This window comes from Myotis myotis, unplaced genomic scaffold (assembly GCF_014108235.1).
Source record: "Myotis myotis isolate mMyoMyo1 unplaced genomic scaffold, mMyoMyo1.p scaffold_m19_p_15, whole genome shotgun sequence".
Classification (NCBI taxonomy): domain Eukaryota; kingdom Metazoa; phylum Chordata; class Mammalia; order Chiroptera; family Vespertilionidae; genus Myotis; species Myotis myotis.
In genome coordinates, this window is record NW_023416319.1 from 32,257,726 (window position 1) to 32,275,208 (window position 17,483).

General features: G+C 42.0%; 1 protein-coding gene across 5 annotated transcripts in view; it reads left to right on the plus strand.

The window, feature by feature from the left end:
- Positions 1–17,483, plus strand: part of BICC1 (BicC family RNA binding protein 1) — a 246,175-nt gene that overhangs the window by 131,013 nt on the left and 97,679 nt on the right. For all 5 annotated transcript variants that reach the window (XR_004972200.1, XM_036336793.1, XM_036336794.1 and 2 more), the window contains exon 3: positions 6,638–6,707. Coding sequence is in view for 4 of the 5 variants with exons in the window: in XM_036336793.1 (XP_036192686.1) it covers positions 6,638–6,707 (70 nt within the window). In the remaining variant the exon portion in view is untranslated. The remainder of the gene's footprint in view (positions 1–6,637; positions 6,708–17,483) is intronic.

Consider the following 17,483-nt stretch of genomic DNA (forward strand, 5'->3'; position numbering starts at 1 on the left):
AGAGAACTGTGCCTCCTCCTCCTGCTCTCGGGACAGCCTCACACCCTACCACTCCCATCGCGGGCGGGTGCTGATAGCATACGGATAGCATACAGTGTCTACACCAGAGGAACGGACTCGGAGTCATTGTGGATGACAGTTTGAAAAGCTTCACTGATAAATTCCAAGGGGGAATTTTGACTCTGAAGTAAGTAGGGCGCCTTCCGATTTGTAGTTACTTCGCTGGTTCTCAGGGCTTATTTATAGCAAATGAGGCAAGCACAGGTACCAGATGGCTTCGGTTTGTGTCATGTCTTCAAGTCTATATGGAGCATGTCAATGTGCAGACTCATAGGAGGGTGGTGAAGACAAGACACATTCCCCATCCTGGATGGGTAAGGTGAGCCTTGAAACGCCTCAGCTACTGTCCAGTACCTGCCTGCCCTCCTTCTAGATTTTTCTACAGTCCCCCTCTTCTGCCTGGGACACTTTCTTCACCTCTTCCCTAGCTAGCCCACTTTTCCTTCTCCTCTAGGTTACAGCATTAATGGTCACTTCCGTGAGCTAACTTTTCTTGACTCCCCACGACTGGGTTGGGATCCCCTCTACACACCCCCACCTTGTCCTGCCCTGTTCTGAAGCTTGGGACACACACAGTTCCTAGTGGTGGGTTAACTTGTCTTTGCCCTTGTCTGACCATGTGCTCCCTGAGGGAAGCCCTGTCTATTTTGCTGTTCCTAGTGTCCAGAACAGTGCCTGCCCCAAAGGCATCAACCTGTCCTTAAAACAGGCCTCATGTTACCCAGCAGTCGCTGTGTGCCACACCCTGTGCCTGGGTTTTCCACATGCTTTCTTTTAAAACCTCACAGTACCTCTACAGCTAATTGTACAGAGGAGAAAAGTGAGGTTGACCAAAGGTACTTGCCCAACGTGATAGCCAGGAAGCGGCCAGGTACTTGCCTCTGGAACCACCTGCCTGTAACCGCTACATTGCACACAACGATGAACAATCGTGCGTAGGGACCAAGAAGGAGCCTCGCGAGTGACCTGTGTGGTCGGCGTTGGCAGCTACAAATGGTATTTAGTGGAGTTGCTCTTTACTTGTTATACAGATGCCAGATTCCAATAATAAGTCATTTGTTTTCTGTAAAAGGTCTGACATTTACTGCAGCTCACAGGACTTTGGACATCATGTGGAATAAAAGATTGAACTCTTGTTTTAGAATTAGGGGTCTTGAGCTTGGGGTAGCCTCTCTTCCACTCACAGTCAGTGAGTGCTGCTGTGGGTAGGTTGAGCCTCTACCTCATGCGCAGTAGACTTAGACCGGTGTGAGGCTTACTGGAGTGTTTGGAGTAGGCATTTTGACTTGATGCCCATTACCTGCTATTACGATATAGTCACTGGCGCAGTCTTCCCCCTCATGGAGTATCTAGTGGTGTTTAATAAAAAGAGGTCATGTGCAGGTGATTGCTCAGAGGTTCTGCACATGATTAAGATTTCAGAAAGTTGTGTCTTCCAAGCATATGGTGTCAGGGGTGCTTCTCTGTTATAGTGTTACTAGAGGCCCGGGGCATGACATTTGTGCACTGTGGGAGGAGGATGCCCTCAGCCTGACCTGCACCCTCTCACAGTCTGGGACCCCTCGGGGGATGTCAGACTGCTGGCTTAGGCCCGCTCCCCATGGCAATCGGACATCCCCCAAGGGGTCCTTAGCACTACCGCAGAGGCAGGAGAGGCTCCAGCCACCGCTGCTGCACTTGCCAGCCATGAGCCCAGCTTCTGGCTGAGCGGTGCTCCCTCTGTAGCAGTGCACTGACCACCAAGGGGCAGCTCCTGCATTGAGTGTCTGCCCCCTAGTGGACAGTGTGTGGCATAGTGACCAGTCGTTCTGCTGTTTGGTTGATTTGCATACTAGGGTTTTATTATATAGGAATAATGATGATACCTAGAATGAATTATTGGATTATCAGGGGTCCTCAAACTACGGCCCGCGGGCCACATGCGGCCCGCCGAAAACATTTATCCAGCCCGCCGGGTGTTTTTGCCGCCACTGTGTGCATAGGAATTTGTTCATAGTTTTTTTTTAAACTATAGTCCGGCCCTCCAACGGTCTGAGGGACAGTGAACTGGCCCCCTGTTTAAAAAGTTTGAGGACCCCTGGATTAAATGGTCAAATTACTTAATTCAGAAAAAGAAAAATATATAATTTTCGTACAGCTCCCCTACCAATAGTTATAGCATGATTTCAGTTTTTAATTTTCCCTCTTTAGGTCTCTTAGCTAACAGGAAAATTCTGAGTCTAATTTTAGTCACTTTGAAACTACATGTATGTATAGTAGCTGGAACTAACAGGTGATAAAATGTGACCAATGAGAATGCCTTCCTCATTTGGTCTTCCTGTCTTCATTTGGGGACTAATGTACTCATTCATAAATTTACCTGTCCTTGACTTTCAGGACTGGAGTAATTTTACAGATTATATTTTGGGGAACCCTTTATATAACCACCCCCCAACCTGACCTTTCAGGGCAGGGGCTGTGAGCTGTTCTAGCCCATTGTCAGGCAATTGCATTTTTTGTTTGTCTGTGTCCCTGACTTGACTGTAAGCTTGTGGGAACCAGGAATTGTGTCTCATTTGTAGCTGTGGGTCCGGGCCCTTGTGGCACCTAAATAAATAGGCTTTTTTTTTTTCTTCTGAGTGGTGCACATTTAATGAAAAAAAGCTTTCATTTTAATGTATAAGTTCTGGTAAATTTGTGAAAGTTATCATGTCACATGAGAAACATTCTTTATGCATGTTTCTTCCAACACATATATCTAATGGTCTTTTTCTTGGTTTTTTTTTTTTGGTCTTTTTTTTTCCTTTATTGATTAAGGTATTACATATGTGTCCTTGTCCCCCCCTTACAGCCCCCCCCCCCACTCATGCCCTCACCCCCCTGGTGTCTGTGTCCATTGGTTAGGCTTATATGCATGCATACAAGTCCTTTGATTGATCTCTCCCCCTTACCCCTGTCCTCCCCTACCTTCCCTCTGAGGTTTGACGGTCTGCGATGCTTCTCTGTCTCTGGATCTGTTTTTGTTCATCAGTTTATGTTGTTCATTATATTCCATAAATGTGTGAGATCATGTGATATTTATCTTTCTCTGACTGACTTATTTTGCTTAGCATAATGCTCTCCAGGTCCATCCATGCTGTTGCAAATGGTAGGAGATCCTTCCTTTTTACAGCAGTGTAGTATTCCATTGTGTAGATGTACCACAGTTTTCTAACCCACTCATCTGCTGATGGGTGCTGAGGCTGTTTCCAAATCTTAGCTATGGTGAATTGTGCTGCTATGAACATAGGGATGCATATATCCTTTCTGACTGGTGTTTCTAGTTTCTTGGAATATATTCCTAGAAGTGGGATAACTGGGTCAAATGGGAGTTCCATTTTTAGGTTTTTGAGGAAACTCCATACTGTTCTCCACAGTGGCTGCACCAGTCTGCATTCCCACTAGCAGTGCACGAGGGTTCCTTTTTTCTCTGCATCCTCGCCAGCACTTGTCATTTGTTGATTTGTTGATGATAGCCATTCTGACATTGTGAGATGATACCTCATTGTCATTTTGACTTGCATCTCTCGGATGATTAGTGACTTTGAGCATGTTTTCATATGTCTTCTTTCAAAAAGTATCTATTTAGGTCTGTTGCTCATTTTTTTGATTGGGTTGTTTATCTTTTGTTAAGGTGTATGAGTTTCCTGTAAATGTTGGAGATAAATGGTGTTGGGAAAATTGGACAGATACATGCAAAAAAAAAAAAAAAGAAACTAGACCACCAACTTACACCATACACAAAAATAAACTCAAAATGGATAAAGGACTTAAACATAAGATGGGAAACCATAAAAACACTAGAGGAATCCATAGGCAGCAAAATCTCAGACATATGCTGAAGCAATATCTTCACCGATACAGCTCCTAGAGCAATGGAAGGTAAAGAGGAAATAAACAAATGGGACTACATCAAAATAAAAAGCTTCTGCACAGCAAAAGAAACCATCAACAAAACAACAAGAAAGCCCACTGCATGGGAGGACATATTTGCCAATGCTATCTCTGTTAAGGGTTTAAATAGGCTTTTTATAAATATTTGTAGGATGCTATAACCAGTTAGTATCCATAACTCCTAAAGCAAATCTTCAAATTTTTATATCCACGTTTTAAAAAGAGGGAGGGCCCACGTTCAGTATAGTATGGTGGTTAAAACTGTGGTCTTTGCAAAGCAGTCTGGGGTTTTTAGCATCACTCTGCTAGGAAGCTGTGTGAGGAATAAAAAAATCTACTTCAGGGGACTCTTTCCCCCTCCCCATGTGGGAGTCTGTGCTTGTTTCTCAATAAATTTCCACCTTTTGATATAAAAAAAATCTACTTCATGGGCATGCTATGAAGATTCATTTACCCAAACAGATCCTGTGCTTGTTGAGTACAGAGTTGAGAGCTTACTTTTATTTTGCAGAGACAACGATAAAAAAGTAAACCCAGAAAATTAGGAGAATTTCAGATTGTGACAAAAGTTAGGAGGGAAATAAACGCAGTGAAGTGGGAAGAGTAATTCTGGTTGGGGGGTGGTGCAGGAGTGTGTATGTTGGGGGGAGGTGACAGGGAGCCATCAGAGTGAATGCAAAGACCCCGAAGGGGTTGCCTGCAGGGCACGTTCTTGGGGAGGCCCGTATAGCTGGAGTGGAGGGAGATGGGGAGGATATTTATTTTACTTTTAGATATAGATTTAGAGTTAACTTAGCAATTTAGTGGTGAAGACAGTTATACATATTAACAAGTATAAGATGAGAGAAGCAGGGGCCGGGTCCTGTAGGGCTGGGGTGGCGAGCATACCTACCTTCAGCGCCAGGCCAGCCCCTTGACCTTGTGAAGACAGTGTAACTTCCCTTTGGTTTTCGATTTTAATAGAGACTCCAGTGCAGAGAAATATTTCCCTAAGAAAAGCAGCAGTGCAAACACCGTGAGAAATGGCAGTTGTGATAATACAAACCTGACAGTGGTGATGGCCAGGACTCTTGACCTCAGTGGGAGAGACGCCGCCGTGGGGCCTGGAGGGGGCAGCTGGAGCCTTCTGGGCCTGACCAGAGAGGGCATCTGGCCCCCCTTGCAGGCCAAGAGTGGCCATGTGGGGATGTGGGCTACAGGTGCTAAATCTGCCAAGGTTTACAGAGAACCAGAAATCTGAATTTGTATGGGAAATTCCCTGATTTAAAAATATTGGCTCACGTTTAAGAACAGAAAACGTTGGGGTGGATAGACAAAATGCCAGACTGAAGCAGCTGCTGAAAGCCGTTTTATGCTATGATAAAGGGGATTACATGAAGTAGGATGCACGTTAACATGTTAACCATTTAGCCTTCTGCCCTGTCATAACGAAGACGGAGAGCGAAGAGGCACTTTTTTAAAAAAATATATTTTATTGATTTTTTACAGAGAAGAAGGGAGAGAGAGAGAGTTAGAAATATCGATGAGAGAGAAACATCGATCAGCCGCCTCCTGCACATCCCCACTGGGGATGTGCCCGCAACCCAGGTACATGCCCTTGACCGGAATCGAACCTGGGACCCTTCAGTCCGCAGGCCAACGCTCTATCCACTGAGCCAAACCGGTTTCGGCCGAAGAGGCACTTTTAAATAATTGGACCGTTAATGTGTTTCATTATGTCTTCACCATTAGTTTGTTTAGTTAACTCTAAATCCGTATTAAAAAGTAAGCACCCTATTCTAATTTAAATGGTTAATGTAATCGGCCGTTTTTGCGGATTTGCTTAGTTGTTTGCTCTGCAGTTAGGTGCAGTCTGTATTCATGGTACAGAAGTAAACATTTGTCGAAGTCATGTGATAAAAGCAGAGAAGATCAAAAGATACACATATTTGGTGACTCACCCTTTTCTTACTGCCTCTGTCCTCTGTGCGGCAGTCTCACTCCCCTCGCTTGTGCGGTCTCTGGGCCTTCTGGCCAGTGTTGGCTGTAAGTAAGTGAGAAAGAACTGTGGCAACTATGCCATTTTAGACCAGGCAAAGGATGATGGGAATGTAGCCTTACCCTGTGATATCATGTTTAGAGGCTTTTCATCAGTTTTAATGAAATACCAATGTGCTCAGAGCAAGTTATTTATTTCCTCTCCCTCCCCCTACTCCCCCACCCCCCAAAAAAATCTTCATTTAGAACGACCTAACCCACATAGTTTTGTATTACGAGGATTATGTTTGATGTGTTGCAATCCATTGGCAATTGTTTTGGGGAATTTTATTCAGCACAAGCATTTCTGACCGTTCTGGCAACAAGTTGGGTTAATTGCTTGTTCATGTAGTTTTTGGTCTTGTTGTCTTTATGTTAACATCCTGGGGCATCGTGGAGAGAAACACTGGGAGTAACAAAATATACTTGAATATTTCTGATAGATAAAAAGCTTATAAAATGCATCTCTTCCCCCCCCCCCCCAGTTTTTTTTTTTTTTTTTTTTTTTTTGGCATTGCTTTAAAATGAGATCATTTTGTTGTATCTACATGAGCCTAAAGACTTGAAAATGATCTTTCTTTATTAGAAAATCTTATCTGTAAACACTGGTTCTTAATTAAATCAGTATTTCTCTTAATTTTTGTTGCAGATCATGGAGGAAACAAATACACAGATTGCTTGGCCATCAAAGCTGAAGATTGGAGCCAAATCCAAGAAAGGTAAATTGTGAGATACGGGGAAATTGGTAGTTTGATAGCAACTTGGAATCACTACAAGTTGGCCAGGAAGAAAATCACCCTTTATCTTTATCATGTTTATCCCCCAATACTTGTCAAGTAGCAGTAGTTTGGAAGGTTTATCATAAGTAAAAAATAAGGTGCAGCCTTTTATCCAACAACAGAAAAAATATTTTTAAGCATTTTCTTATAATAGAAGGTACTAATAGCAACCTACGTTTCAAGGGTGTCTGCTCATTTGATGGCTATGAATCATAGTAACTCTCCATGAGTAATAACGTATTTTCAGTATATAAACTCTCAATATGTATGTACATGGTAGTCTTCTTGTTTAACTAGAGGTCTTGTTTATGAACCACACAGATTTAATATTGAATGTTTTTCCCTTCTAATGTGATACGAACCTTCGATTTTCCTTCTCCACTGATTCTTCTCCTCTTCTCCTATTAGAGAGTGAAAATCTCCCTAGATTTCTCTTCTAGGCTGAGCATTTCCCTTGCCTGGCCTCTGCTTCATGGATGGTCAGAAATGAAAGGAAGTCTGGGCACCCTTCGTTTTCTTTCAAGATCACATAGTATTTTCAAGTGACCTGCCAGCATATATTTTTATGGTTAGTTTTTCTTTTTAAAGTATAGCCTTAGTCTCAGTAAACTTTGTTGTGCGTACTTTATTAAGAGACGTAAGTAGTCATTAGGAGATAATGGAAAACACCATCAAAGGATAATGCGAGCTGAGCATTATCCTCGTGGTCTAGGTTTTGTTGTTGTTCAGTTCTGTATTTGTTGCCCTTTCTCCCTATGACTCTTGTTGCTAACTGGTGCTAGACGCTGCAGCACTTCCCAGTCTCCTTTCTTATTTTAGTCCAGTTGCCTTCTTTTAAACGAATTTTATTAGAGTTACTCATCACAAGGAATGCCAACTATGTTACAGTTGTTGTTATGAGTGTTGTTAGCTGGACTTCAGTGGACTGGAATTCTACAGAAACTCTGATCTTGTTACGTTCTTATTGGTGGTCATGGTGGCAAGAAATGGGAGGTTGATGTGTTAAATAGTCATAAGAAGACAGGGCGAATATCCCAGCATAATTCCATAACTTTGCATAAACCTTGAATTTGCCAAGTACTACAGGATATATTCTTAGTTCATCTTCAGTGTGTTGAGACGTTTTATTTCCATTATGCAGAAGAAGAAACTGTCATTATTATCTACTTATTTGGTTGTTTGCAGCCACTTAAAAATCCCTGGCCTTCTGCATCACTTGAGCAACTTGGGATTTGAACATCAACTGGATTCTGGCTTTCTATTAGGTATTTTTACTTAACGAATGAAATGAGCTTTATTACTATCCTAATAAAACTGTAATCTGCTCAGTGCCTAAAGAAAACCCCCGAGGAAACATGAATGTTAAAACAATTCCGGACAATTTTGAAAGGTTTATTCTCTTGCTCCCCCCCCCCCCCACTATCATTGGAAACTGAGACTTGATTAAATTTTTCATTCAAAATGTGGTGACAGGTTTGGAGATTTTAGATAAGATGGAGATGAATAGGTTAGGTTAATGTTTTAGATTAGTTTCTAGTATTGACACACCCCATTTAGAATGGCCAACTATCTTCCACATTTTGATTATATGTTTTGCTTCGGAAATAAGACTATTTTAGCAGTACATTTGAGGGCATTTAGCGTCATTTTCCACATGATTAATGTTAACTTTTGGAATTGTTTCTAAGAATTGATCTCCTCAGGCCTATGTCTAAAGACCACATTATATTTTTTTATTATTTATGAAGTGCTATGAATGCACAAAATACTGTGTGATGAGCAGAATGTGCCAAAAGAAAGAGATTGAGCTCAAGGAAGAGAGAAAATGTCAAGAGTTTTCCTCAGAGGGACTGACCATTCAGAATTTACTTGAGTTGCTCTTATTATTTAAACACACAGCTGCTGAGTCAGTTCTTGGCTGACATCCCTGTTATATATATTCCCTATATTATTTTTAAAATGTTTCAACTCAGAGATATAATTTGCATTGAATAAGAGGGAAATGAACATGGCAGGAGGCACTTAGAAGGTAATTATTTGCTCTTCCATCTGATGTGACTGTCTGCCTCTGAATGTTGTAGAGGATGGAGTTGTTGGTCTTTATTTTTCAAGCCCTTTCTTTCCAAACTCTTACTATTCAAGAGACCAAAGAATATAAATGTATCTGTGGACTCGTTCCATGTTTTGGATGATTATTAAATTTTACATCCCAGGATGATGTGAAGACTTGGAGTATACAGATAATCCCCAGACTGCTGGAGAGACCACACCGCCATGGGTTTGTGCTGTGTTTTACTTTCTAGATTTATGATGCTTATTGGTGGAATATTTGAGCCTAGACAAACATTTTTCATGGCTACTGTTACCACAATCTGCCCCCTGTTTTACCTTATTGGAATTTGGGCCTATGCTTTTGAAGTGACTTTCCAGTAGACTTGTCCAAACTTTGTTTTTTAAGCCATCAATCCTTTATCAGAGTGGTGTTTGAGCAGCTGTATGGCTCCTTTGGTTGAAGTGCTGATAGGATGCTGCCTGGCAGAAAGGCAGAAAGCCAACGGCCTGAATTTGCCATCAGAAAATTGAGGTTCTTCAGGTTCTGTAGATCTGCGGTGGAACTGGGAAGCCCTGTAATTAACAAGTTCCTCTGATGGTTCTTACAGTTAAGCTGAGTTTGGGAAACAAAAATCTCACCATTTGACATTGAAGTGCGATATAGTCATTAAGGAAGGAGACCATGTGTTCAAAGGCAATGGCAGATGACTGCTGTTGAAAAATAGGCGAAGTCCTTCAGAGCCACTTGGGGATGACTTCCACCTTGGTTTTCAAAGAACTGCACTTTTACGGGTTCATTTTAAGTTTGTCACCTTTGTAGTCAGTTAACGTGGATAAGTTCAGAGTGATCACAACCTCATTGTTCTGTGCCTGTGCGGGATAGAATTTTGGGTAAAAGACTATCCAGTGTTTGCTTCCTCTCTCTACCCTCCATTCTCCTTCACCATCCTTCTCACCCCTTTCTTTCCTCCCGCCCCATTCCCCTTGAACCATATAGAATATGGTGAAAACTGGAATAGAAACATTTTCATTTAGTAAGCAGGACATTTTGGGGTAAAGCTTGTTAAATACACACACACACACACACACACACACACACACTCAGAGGCTATAGAAATTTTTTTTTTTTTAATTCTTGAGTATTTGAAATTATGGGAAGGTTGAATCTTCATTAGAGCCACAAAGAACTAAGAAATTAAGACTCAATATAATGGACATTTAAATAGGCAACTCCAGGATTGTTTAATGGAGGTCATAATTAAGAAAAATAAAGCAATGCATGGTATTTCTTCTGTAAAACCCACGTTTATTTTGAGTAAAAGTAAGTAAAACTGTTTCTAACTCTTGGAGTCAGAATACTAGAACATTCTGCTTTACGTGGAAAAAACTGAGCTTTGTGCTCGTCAGACCAGTATTTATAAGGTGTTTAATAGTGTAAACCTTACATAGGATAACTTCAGGCACTCATTAAAATTTTGAATATGCTATTGTGAATCACAGCCTATTTTAAAATAAACTCAGGTTCATTAAAGTGCAAATAGCATTTTGAACAAGTTTGACTATATTGCCAAATGAAAGTCCTTCCAGACCTGCTTTAACAAATAGATAAAAGTGATTTGTCATGAGAATTTATTAAGCTGGTATGATTGTGATCCATAATGCTAGACGAGTTTGTTCTCTTAAATAAGGTTAACATTTTTCTTGCAGTCGTCTTTTGGCTCTTAATTTGCTCATCAATTTTTTTCTTTTTAGGCTGGCAAAGGTAATTGTGGGTAAAAATTGTTTAAAGTTTTTACGCCAAATTCCAAATAAACGAGGTCAGCATTCATGAAGCTTTACTGTTTTGTTCTGTGAGGGAGTTGTCCTGCAGAGTTGAACTAAGTGGTAGAACTGCCCCCTGCCAGCGTTTCCTGTTTGACATTAGGGTGCCACAGGCTAGCAGGAATGAAAGGTGTTGACTGGATTGCTGGATGCATCCTGGTTTGGAGGCTGTTTGGCACCAAGTTTGGCCATTCTCTTCCTCCTAGAATAAACAAGAGAATCATCAAAATTCCACGAGGTTTTACTAATTTTGGTTGCATTCCATCAGAAGAAGAATCATCTAATAGAAAACCTTAGCATGAGAAAAACGGTAGACTGTTCATTTAATTGTTTTCAGGGGAGAATGTTTTACTGCCCTCATACTTTGGTTGGGTGTTCATGTTGGAATAGTTGAGGTCTGTAACGCAGTACTGCTCAGACAGCAGAAGGCAGAGAAGAGGCATGGCACGGTTCACCGTGTTTCCAGTGGGGGATTGTGACCCATTAGTGTATCAAAAATTAACTTAGGTGGTCACACCAGCATGTAAAAAACACAGCTGGCCCTGACCGGTGTGGTTCGGTTGGTTGGGCATTGTCCATGCACCAAAGGGTTGCTGGTTTGATTCCTGGTCAGGGCACATGCCTGGGTTGTGGCCTCGATCCCTGGTGGTTGGGGCACTTGGGAGACAACCGATCGATGTTCCACTCTCTCATTGATGTTTCTCTCTCTCCCTCTCCTTTTTTCTCTCTCTCAAAATGTTAAGAGAAAAAATCACCATAGACCCCTCTGTAACATTCTAACAAAAACATAAATATATTTAAAAAATACAACTGGATTAGGAAAGAGTGTAAGAATATTGTGAAACTTGCAGTCATGTATGTCACTGTTATGTGTATGTATACAAACATATATAGCAGTGGCTCTCAACCTTCCTAATGCCGCTACCCTTTAATACAGTTCCTCATGTTGTGGTGACCCCCAACCATAAAATCATTTTCGTTGCTACTTCATAACTGTAATTTTGCTACTGTTATGAATCGTCATGTAAATATCTGATATGCAGGATGTATTTTCATTGTTACAAACTGAACATAGTTAAAACACAGTGATTAATCACAAAAACAATATGTAATTATATATGTGTTTTCCGATGGTCTTAGGCGACCCCTGTGAAAGGGTTGCCCGACCCCCAAAGGGGTCGCGACCCACAGGTTGAGAACCGCTGATACAGTGGGGCCTTGACTTAGGAGTGTCGTATGTGGGCACACATATACATTAGTAGGTCATGATGTAAAACAGGTGACAGAGAAAGGTCAGAGAGCATTGTTCGGGGTGGTCACTTCCCAAAGAGGGGCAAGCACATGCCTTTTGTTCATCACTGTATCTCCAGTACTATCACTAGTATATTGCTGGCACTCAGTAAATATTTGTAGATTGTCTGATCCCTCAACTCAGCTCAGTCATGGTTATCATGGAGCCACTAATACAGATGGGAATATATAATCACTCAAGTGTATGGTGTAGGAAAAAGATTTAGAATCACAGTCTTTACTGGGGGCAGACCACCTGCCCTCTGGATCCTGAAGCCTCTCTCTTTTCTGGAATGTGTAACTGACAGGTTCTAAGAACTGTGATCATATTTGAACACCACCAAGGTGCGGTACACTCCCATCTTGCTCTGGAGATGGGTAAGAAATTTTGATGGTTTCCCAAACCATGTGTGGCCTGTCACCAATTTTTCTCTGCTCTGCCACGCTCGCGGCATTGCTGGACAGAATGAGGTGACATCTGTCAGGCCTGTCAGTAGCAATTACATTATTTTCATGAGGCCTTTTTGCAGTTGCAAACCTTGCTGAGGCATTTCTCATTAGTTGAGCAAAGCAACGTAAATGGCATCTTCATTTTTTCAAATGTGTTTTTTCTGCCATTAGAACATGGTTTGTGGCTTATAACATTTTTATACAAACCTTGGTAGTAGCAGACATTTTAATCAAAAGATATTAGAGAGATTTTAGGAATGAGGAGTTGCATTCTCTTTGCATCTTGTTGCCAGAAATTACTCTTAAAGCAAAATAAGTCCTGCCTGAACTAAAAATAAAATGAGAAAATAGCATGTGTATGTTTTTAGCTGTTTGGTGTATGCAAATAGTTATGCATTGCTTTTTTATATACACACATTTCTGCAATTAGATTTTTCCACTTAAAAAATGAGAAGACATCTGCCATCTGAGCATATAAATAAAAAGCTATTATTTTTGTAGCTGTATGAAATGCCATTGTGTGTTTGTAGGATATAAATATATCATATTTTGACAAATCTGTTTCTTGGACATTGGATTAGGTTCTATTTTTTTCTACAATGAATTTTGAACTTGTCTGTCCACTTGCACAATCTTTCCTGTTGCATACAATCAATTAGAATTCTTAGGTGGCAGGTAATGAACAACTTTAATATTTTTTGGGATTGCCGCCTTGTCTTCTCAAATGACAGTTGAATTCCTAGCGGCTTCTGGAAAGGGAATGGCTCTTACCACATCTTCGCCAACAATTGTGCTGTTCCCTCCTTGGTCAGTCTGAATAGTGAAAGATATGTTGTCTCATATATTGCCTTAATAAAAAACTGAGCATTTTCCTCTATCTCTGGAACACTTACTTGCATTATTCTGTGAATTGTCTGTCCATCTTTTTGTTGGTTTGTGTTCTTTCCCTGTTCTAGTGAGTTGGTCATCATTTTTCTAATGAAATAAAGACATTTAATTTTTTCTTTTTTCCTGTTCAGAAGTTTAAGATTATGCTTCTCTCTAATTGTATTGTCCAAATAGCTCATTTCTTACCATTACTATTTATTTACAAGTAATATATGGATCATTTTTCTCAAACTAGAAAAAAATGAATTGACCTTAAATAGTAATAATGTATTAATTTTTGAATGTAGAAAAGTATGCATTAACTTTTAAGACATTGGATTTCCAAAGTAAATGGTGTAAAGATTAGAATAATCTTGAATATGAATAGCATGGAAATTTTACATGCACACATGTGTAAGTATATGTATATGTATATGTGTGTGGCTAGGCATGACAGATACTTGCAATTTGATATTAGAGTCATTGAATTTTTAAGTTTTCTTTGTGTAACAGAAACAAGACCCAGTAAGTTGTTTGGCTTTGTTTTCCTATATTTGGGCTTTAGTTTTGTATTTTATTGGAAAATGTTTCTGAATTATTTTCCAGTTCCTTATATTCAAGGGAAGGACGCTGAAATACGTGATTTTGGATTGACTTGCATTTCATTTCTATTCTGTCTTCATTTCTAGGGTGGGATTCATAAATGAGAGTATTTAGTTTTTGGTATAATTTGCTTCCTCTTCAACACTCAGTTTACTTCACAGGACGAAACCGCTTTTGTGTTGCTCTAGTTCGGAAGTGCCCCTTTGCTTTCTCTGTGTGGTCCACTCCTTCTCAAGTCCAACACAGCAGCAGTGAGTCCTGATTTATTTCACCTAGCATGGAGAGTGTGAATTCAGAAAGTGATGGAGAAGAAAGGAAGGAGGACTTTTAGCCAACAAAGATATGTGTATTTGAGATGAAAAAATATGTCCTTCTTTCTTTTGCTTTCACCATCAAATGGGGATATTGTTATCTAATCCTTTTGGGTTAATGTTTCTCCTTCTGCCAATGCCTAATAGGTTTTTAAATCATAAGCAAGTTACATAACACTGTCTTTTCACACTTGCAAAATGTAGGATCTACACTGAGTGGCCAGATTATTATGACCATCCCATCAGTACTTCGTTGGGCCACCTTTTGCCTTCAATACCTCGGCGATTCTTCTTGGCATTGACTCCACGAGATATTGAAAGGTGATGCGAGGAATCTGACACCATGCCTGATGAATAGCACTGTCCAGTTCTGTGAGATTTGATGGTTGTGGAACCAGCTGCCTGATGGCTCTTTTAACTTTGCCCCACAAATGCTCAATTGGGTTGAGATCTGGTGATTGTGGGGGCCACCTAAGCAAGGTAAAGTCGCCCTCATGTTCTTGAAAGCCACTCCTGCCCAATACGAGCACCGTGGCATGGCGCATTGTCCTGTTGGAAGAGGCCATCTCCATTGGGATACGCCATCAACATGATAGGATGAACTTGATCAGCATTGATACGTAGGTATGTTGTGCTATCCAGATGTTGTTCCACATCATGCCAGGAAAACATGCCCCAAACCATAACACTGCCCCTACCAGCTTGAAGGGTTGTACTCATGCATGTGGGGTGCATGCTTTTATGCTGTTTCCGCCAAATTCTCACTCTGCCTTCTGCATGATGCAACTGGAAATGTGATTCATCGGGCTACTTGACTTTTTTCCAATGCTTGGACTGTCCAATCCTTGTGTTCCTGTGCGAATTGGAGACGTTTTATCTTGGTAACTGCAGACAGCAAAGGTGTTCGAACAGGCCTTCGGCTTCCATATCCCATATGATGCAGTGTACGGCTAATTTGCCTACAAATGGCAGGTGGGCATAATAATCTGGCCACTTTGTGTATATTGTCTAGGTGTGAAAAATCATTAAATGTCATTGTAAAATATTTTTAGCATCAAATAAAGTTTGTTTGAGCAACATTGACTGTGCTCTGTTCCCGATGCATTATGCCATTTCATACCTTTACCTAAGCCCTATCTGCTGCAGAAGGGCATCTACCTCCTTTCATTTTCCAGCTGGTCGACGCCTGGTCATCCTTCCAAATCCATCTCAGGTGACATGTCTGGGAAGCCTCACCCACCTGCAGATGGAGTTTAATGCCCTGTGCCCTGCACTAGCTCAGTGCCTTACACACACATTTTGGCGCTTTTCACACTTGTGTTGTTTAAGTCTAGACATTTCCCTTTCTTTCTGGACTGTGAGCTCATGGACCCGGGTCAAAGGCCAACCCATCTTATTCCTTTCTGTGGGGACAGTGCCTGCCAAGAAGGTGGACTTATAAATTATGAGTTAAAACTCACATTATCATTTAGGTTTAGAATAAATGAGATGAAGTCAACAATGATTTAAGTCATTCCGGTATCTTTTGATTAACTCTGAAGAAAGTGAAAAATGGCCCTGGCAGCTAGGCCGCGGTGTTCCCGATGGAACACAAATACGTCTCACAGAATGTCAGCGAGCAGACAAGGCCTCTCCTGAGTGTGTCTGAGGGCGCGCTGAGACAAGGACACTCTACAACCTCACAAGTAACTAAACTGCCCCTCATGACTGACGGGAGCGATCACAGCTGCCTTGCCAACCGTGACTCCAGCTCTGCTGTCATCCTCTGCCTTCTAAATCCAGTTTGCTGAGATACACATTCATTTATTTTCCTGCGCTTCCTGGCAGCTTCCCACTCAGAGGTGGTCTCTGCTTTCTGCTTTCTTAAGCCCTCCGTGGAATCACCCAGAAGAAACCCAGATTCTATAATAAGCTTTCTCAGTTTTCTCTTGAGACGCCCCAGCTCCTTTGATGTCCTATCTCTCCTGCTGGGGCAAACTAAAGAAAGCTCGTTTCATTTACTAAAGATAAGCTCCTGGTGGCCTTTGGCGAGTGGGCACTATATTGAGATTTGGAAGCACCTAGGAAAGACACATTGATCTCAGTCTCTGCCTCTTGGATACTTAGAGTTCGGTCAGGCTTTTCCTGCCTCACATGGTCGTAAACCGGTTAACTGCCACGCGTCCAAAACAGAAACCATCCCCACGATATTTTGAGTTTAATTAAAAAAATCCACCGCTTGCGTCTATAGACGCTGTTGGCATACAAAGGGTTAAACAAATTTTAAAAACTGGCATTGTTTGCTGTCAGGACTTGAATAGTTCACTAGGAGCAGGAGAGCAGTGCAAGCTTCAGCCAAGGAAAATATTTTTTTAGGGGTTGGTAGCTCCTGGTGTAGATCTAAAAATGGTGGGGAGGAGTGGGCCACTTTGTATGGGAAAGGCTCCTAGGTGAGAAGGCCCGTTGTGCGCTGGAGGAAGAGAGGAGGCTGTGAAAGGCGGGAGCTGGTGGCCAACAGAGCCAGCCAGGTAGGGTGGGGCAGTGAAGGCCACGACCTCGTGAGAGCCTCATCCATCCTGCAGACAGAAGAAAGCCTCTGGTAGGAGGTGGTTGCGGGAGAGAATTGATGGCTGTTGTGGGAAGATGTGAAAGACCGGAAGGTGGGTGAAGTAAGTCATAGTTGATGACAGTGGGATCAAGGAGACTTTTTAAAAGGTGAATCAGCAGAACACAGTGGCTTGACCATAGCAAGGAATGGGGTCGCTGGTTTCTGTGGCCGCTACCGTTGGTAGGCTCTTGGCCTGCCTCTGAGTTTTCCTGCGGTGGGCATTTCCACGCACCATGGCAGCTTCCCCAAGTCCCGGGTTGCTGACCTTCTCTTCCCGGGCACCATGTCCAGCACCGTGTCCAGCACTGTGGGAGCCTACTCCTCACTCCGCTGGTGCAGAGCAGCCTAGAAGTGTTGGCGACGGTGCCGGCAGTGAACTCTCCAGGGACAGCCTTCAACCAGTAACGGACGAGTCAGGAAACAAGGGTCCAGTTTCCCCTGCTCTCTGGGGGACAAGTCTAAGGCACATTATTGATGTCTCCTCAGACTGCTCCCGGGGGTTTTGAGCCCCAGCAGTGATTGTTCCGTGCAACTCCCTTTACTGGCATTCCTCTCTCCTCAGTCATATTTCCCTCCCTCCCTAACTGTAACCCCTGGGATCGCCTCCCGAATGAACTACCTCAGGTAACACACACTAACCCACGTTATTCATTCTCTCGGTGTCTTTTTGGGGAACCCAGACTCAGAGGGGTCTCCTGGATGATTGGGACAATCACCGTGCCGTGGAAAAATGGA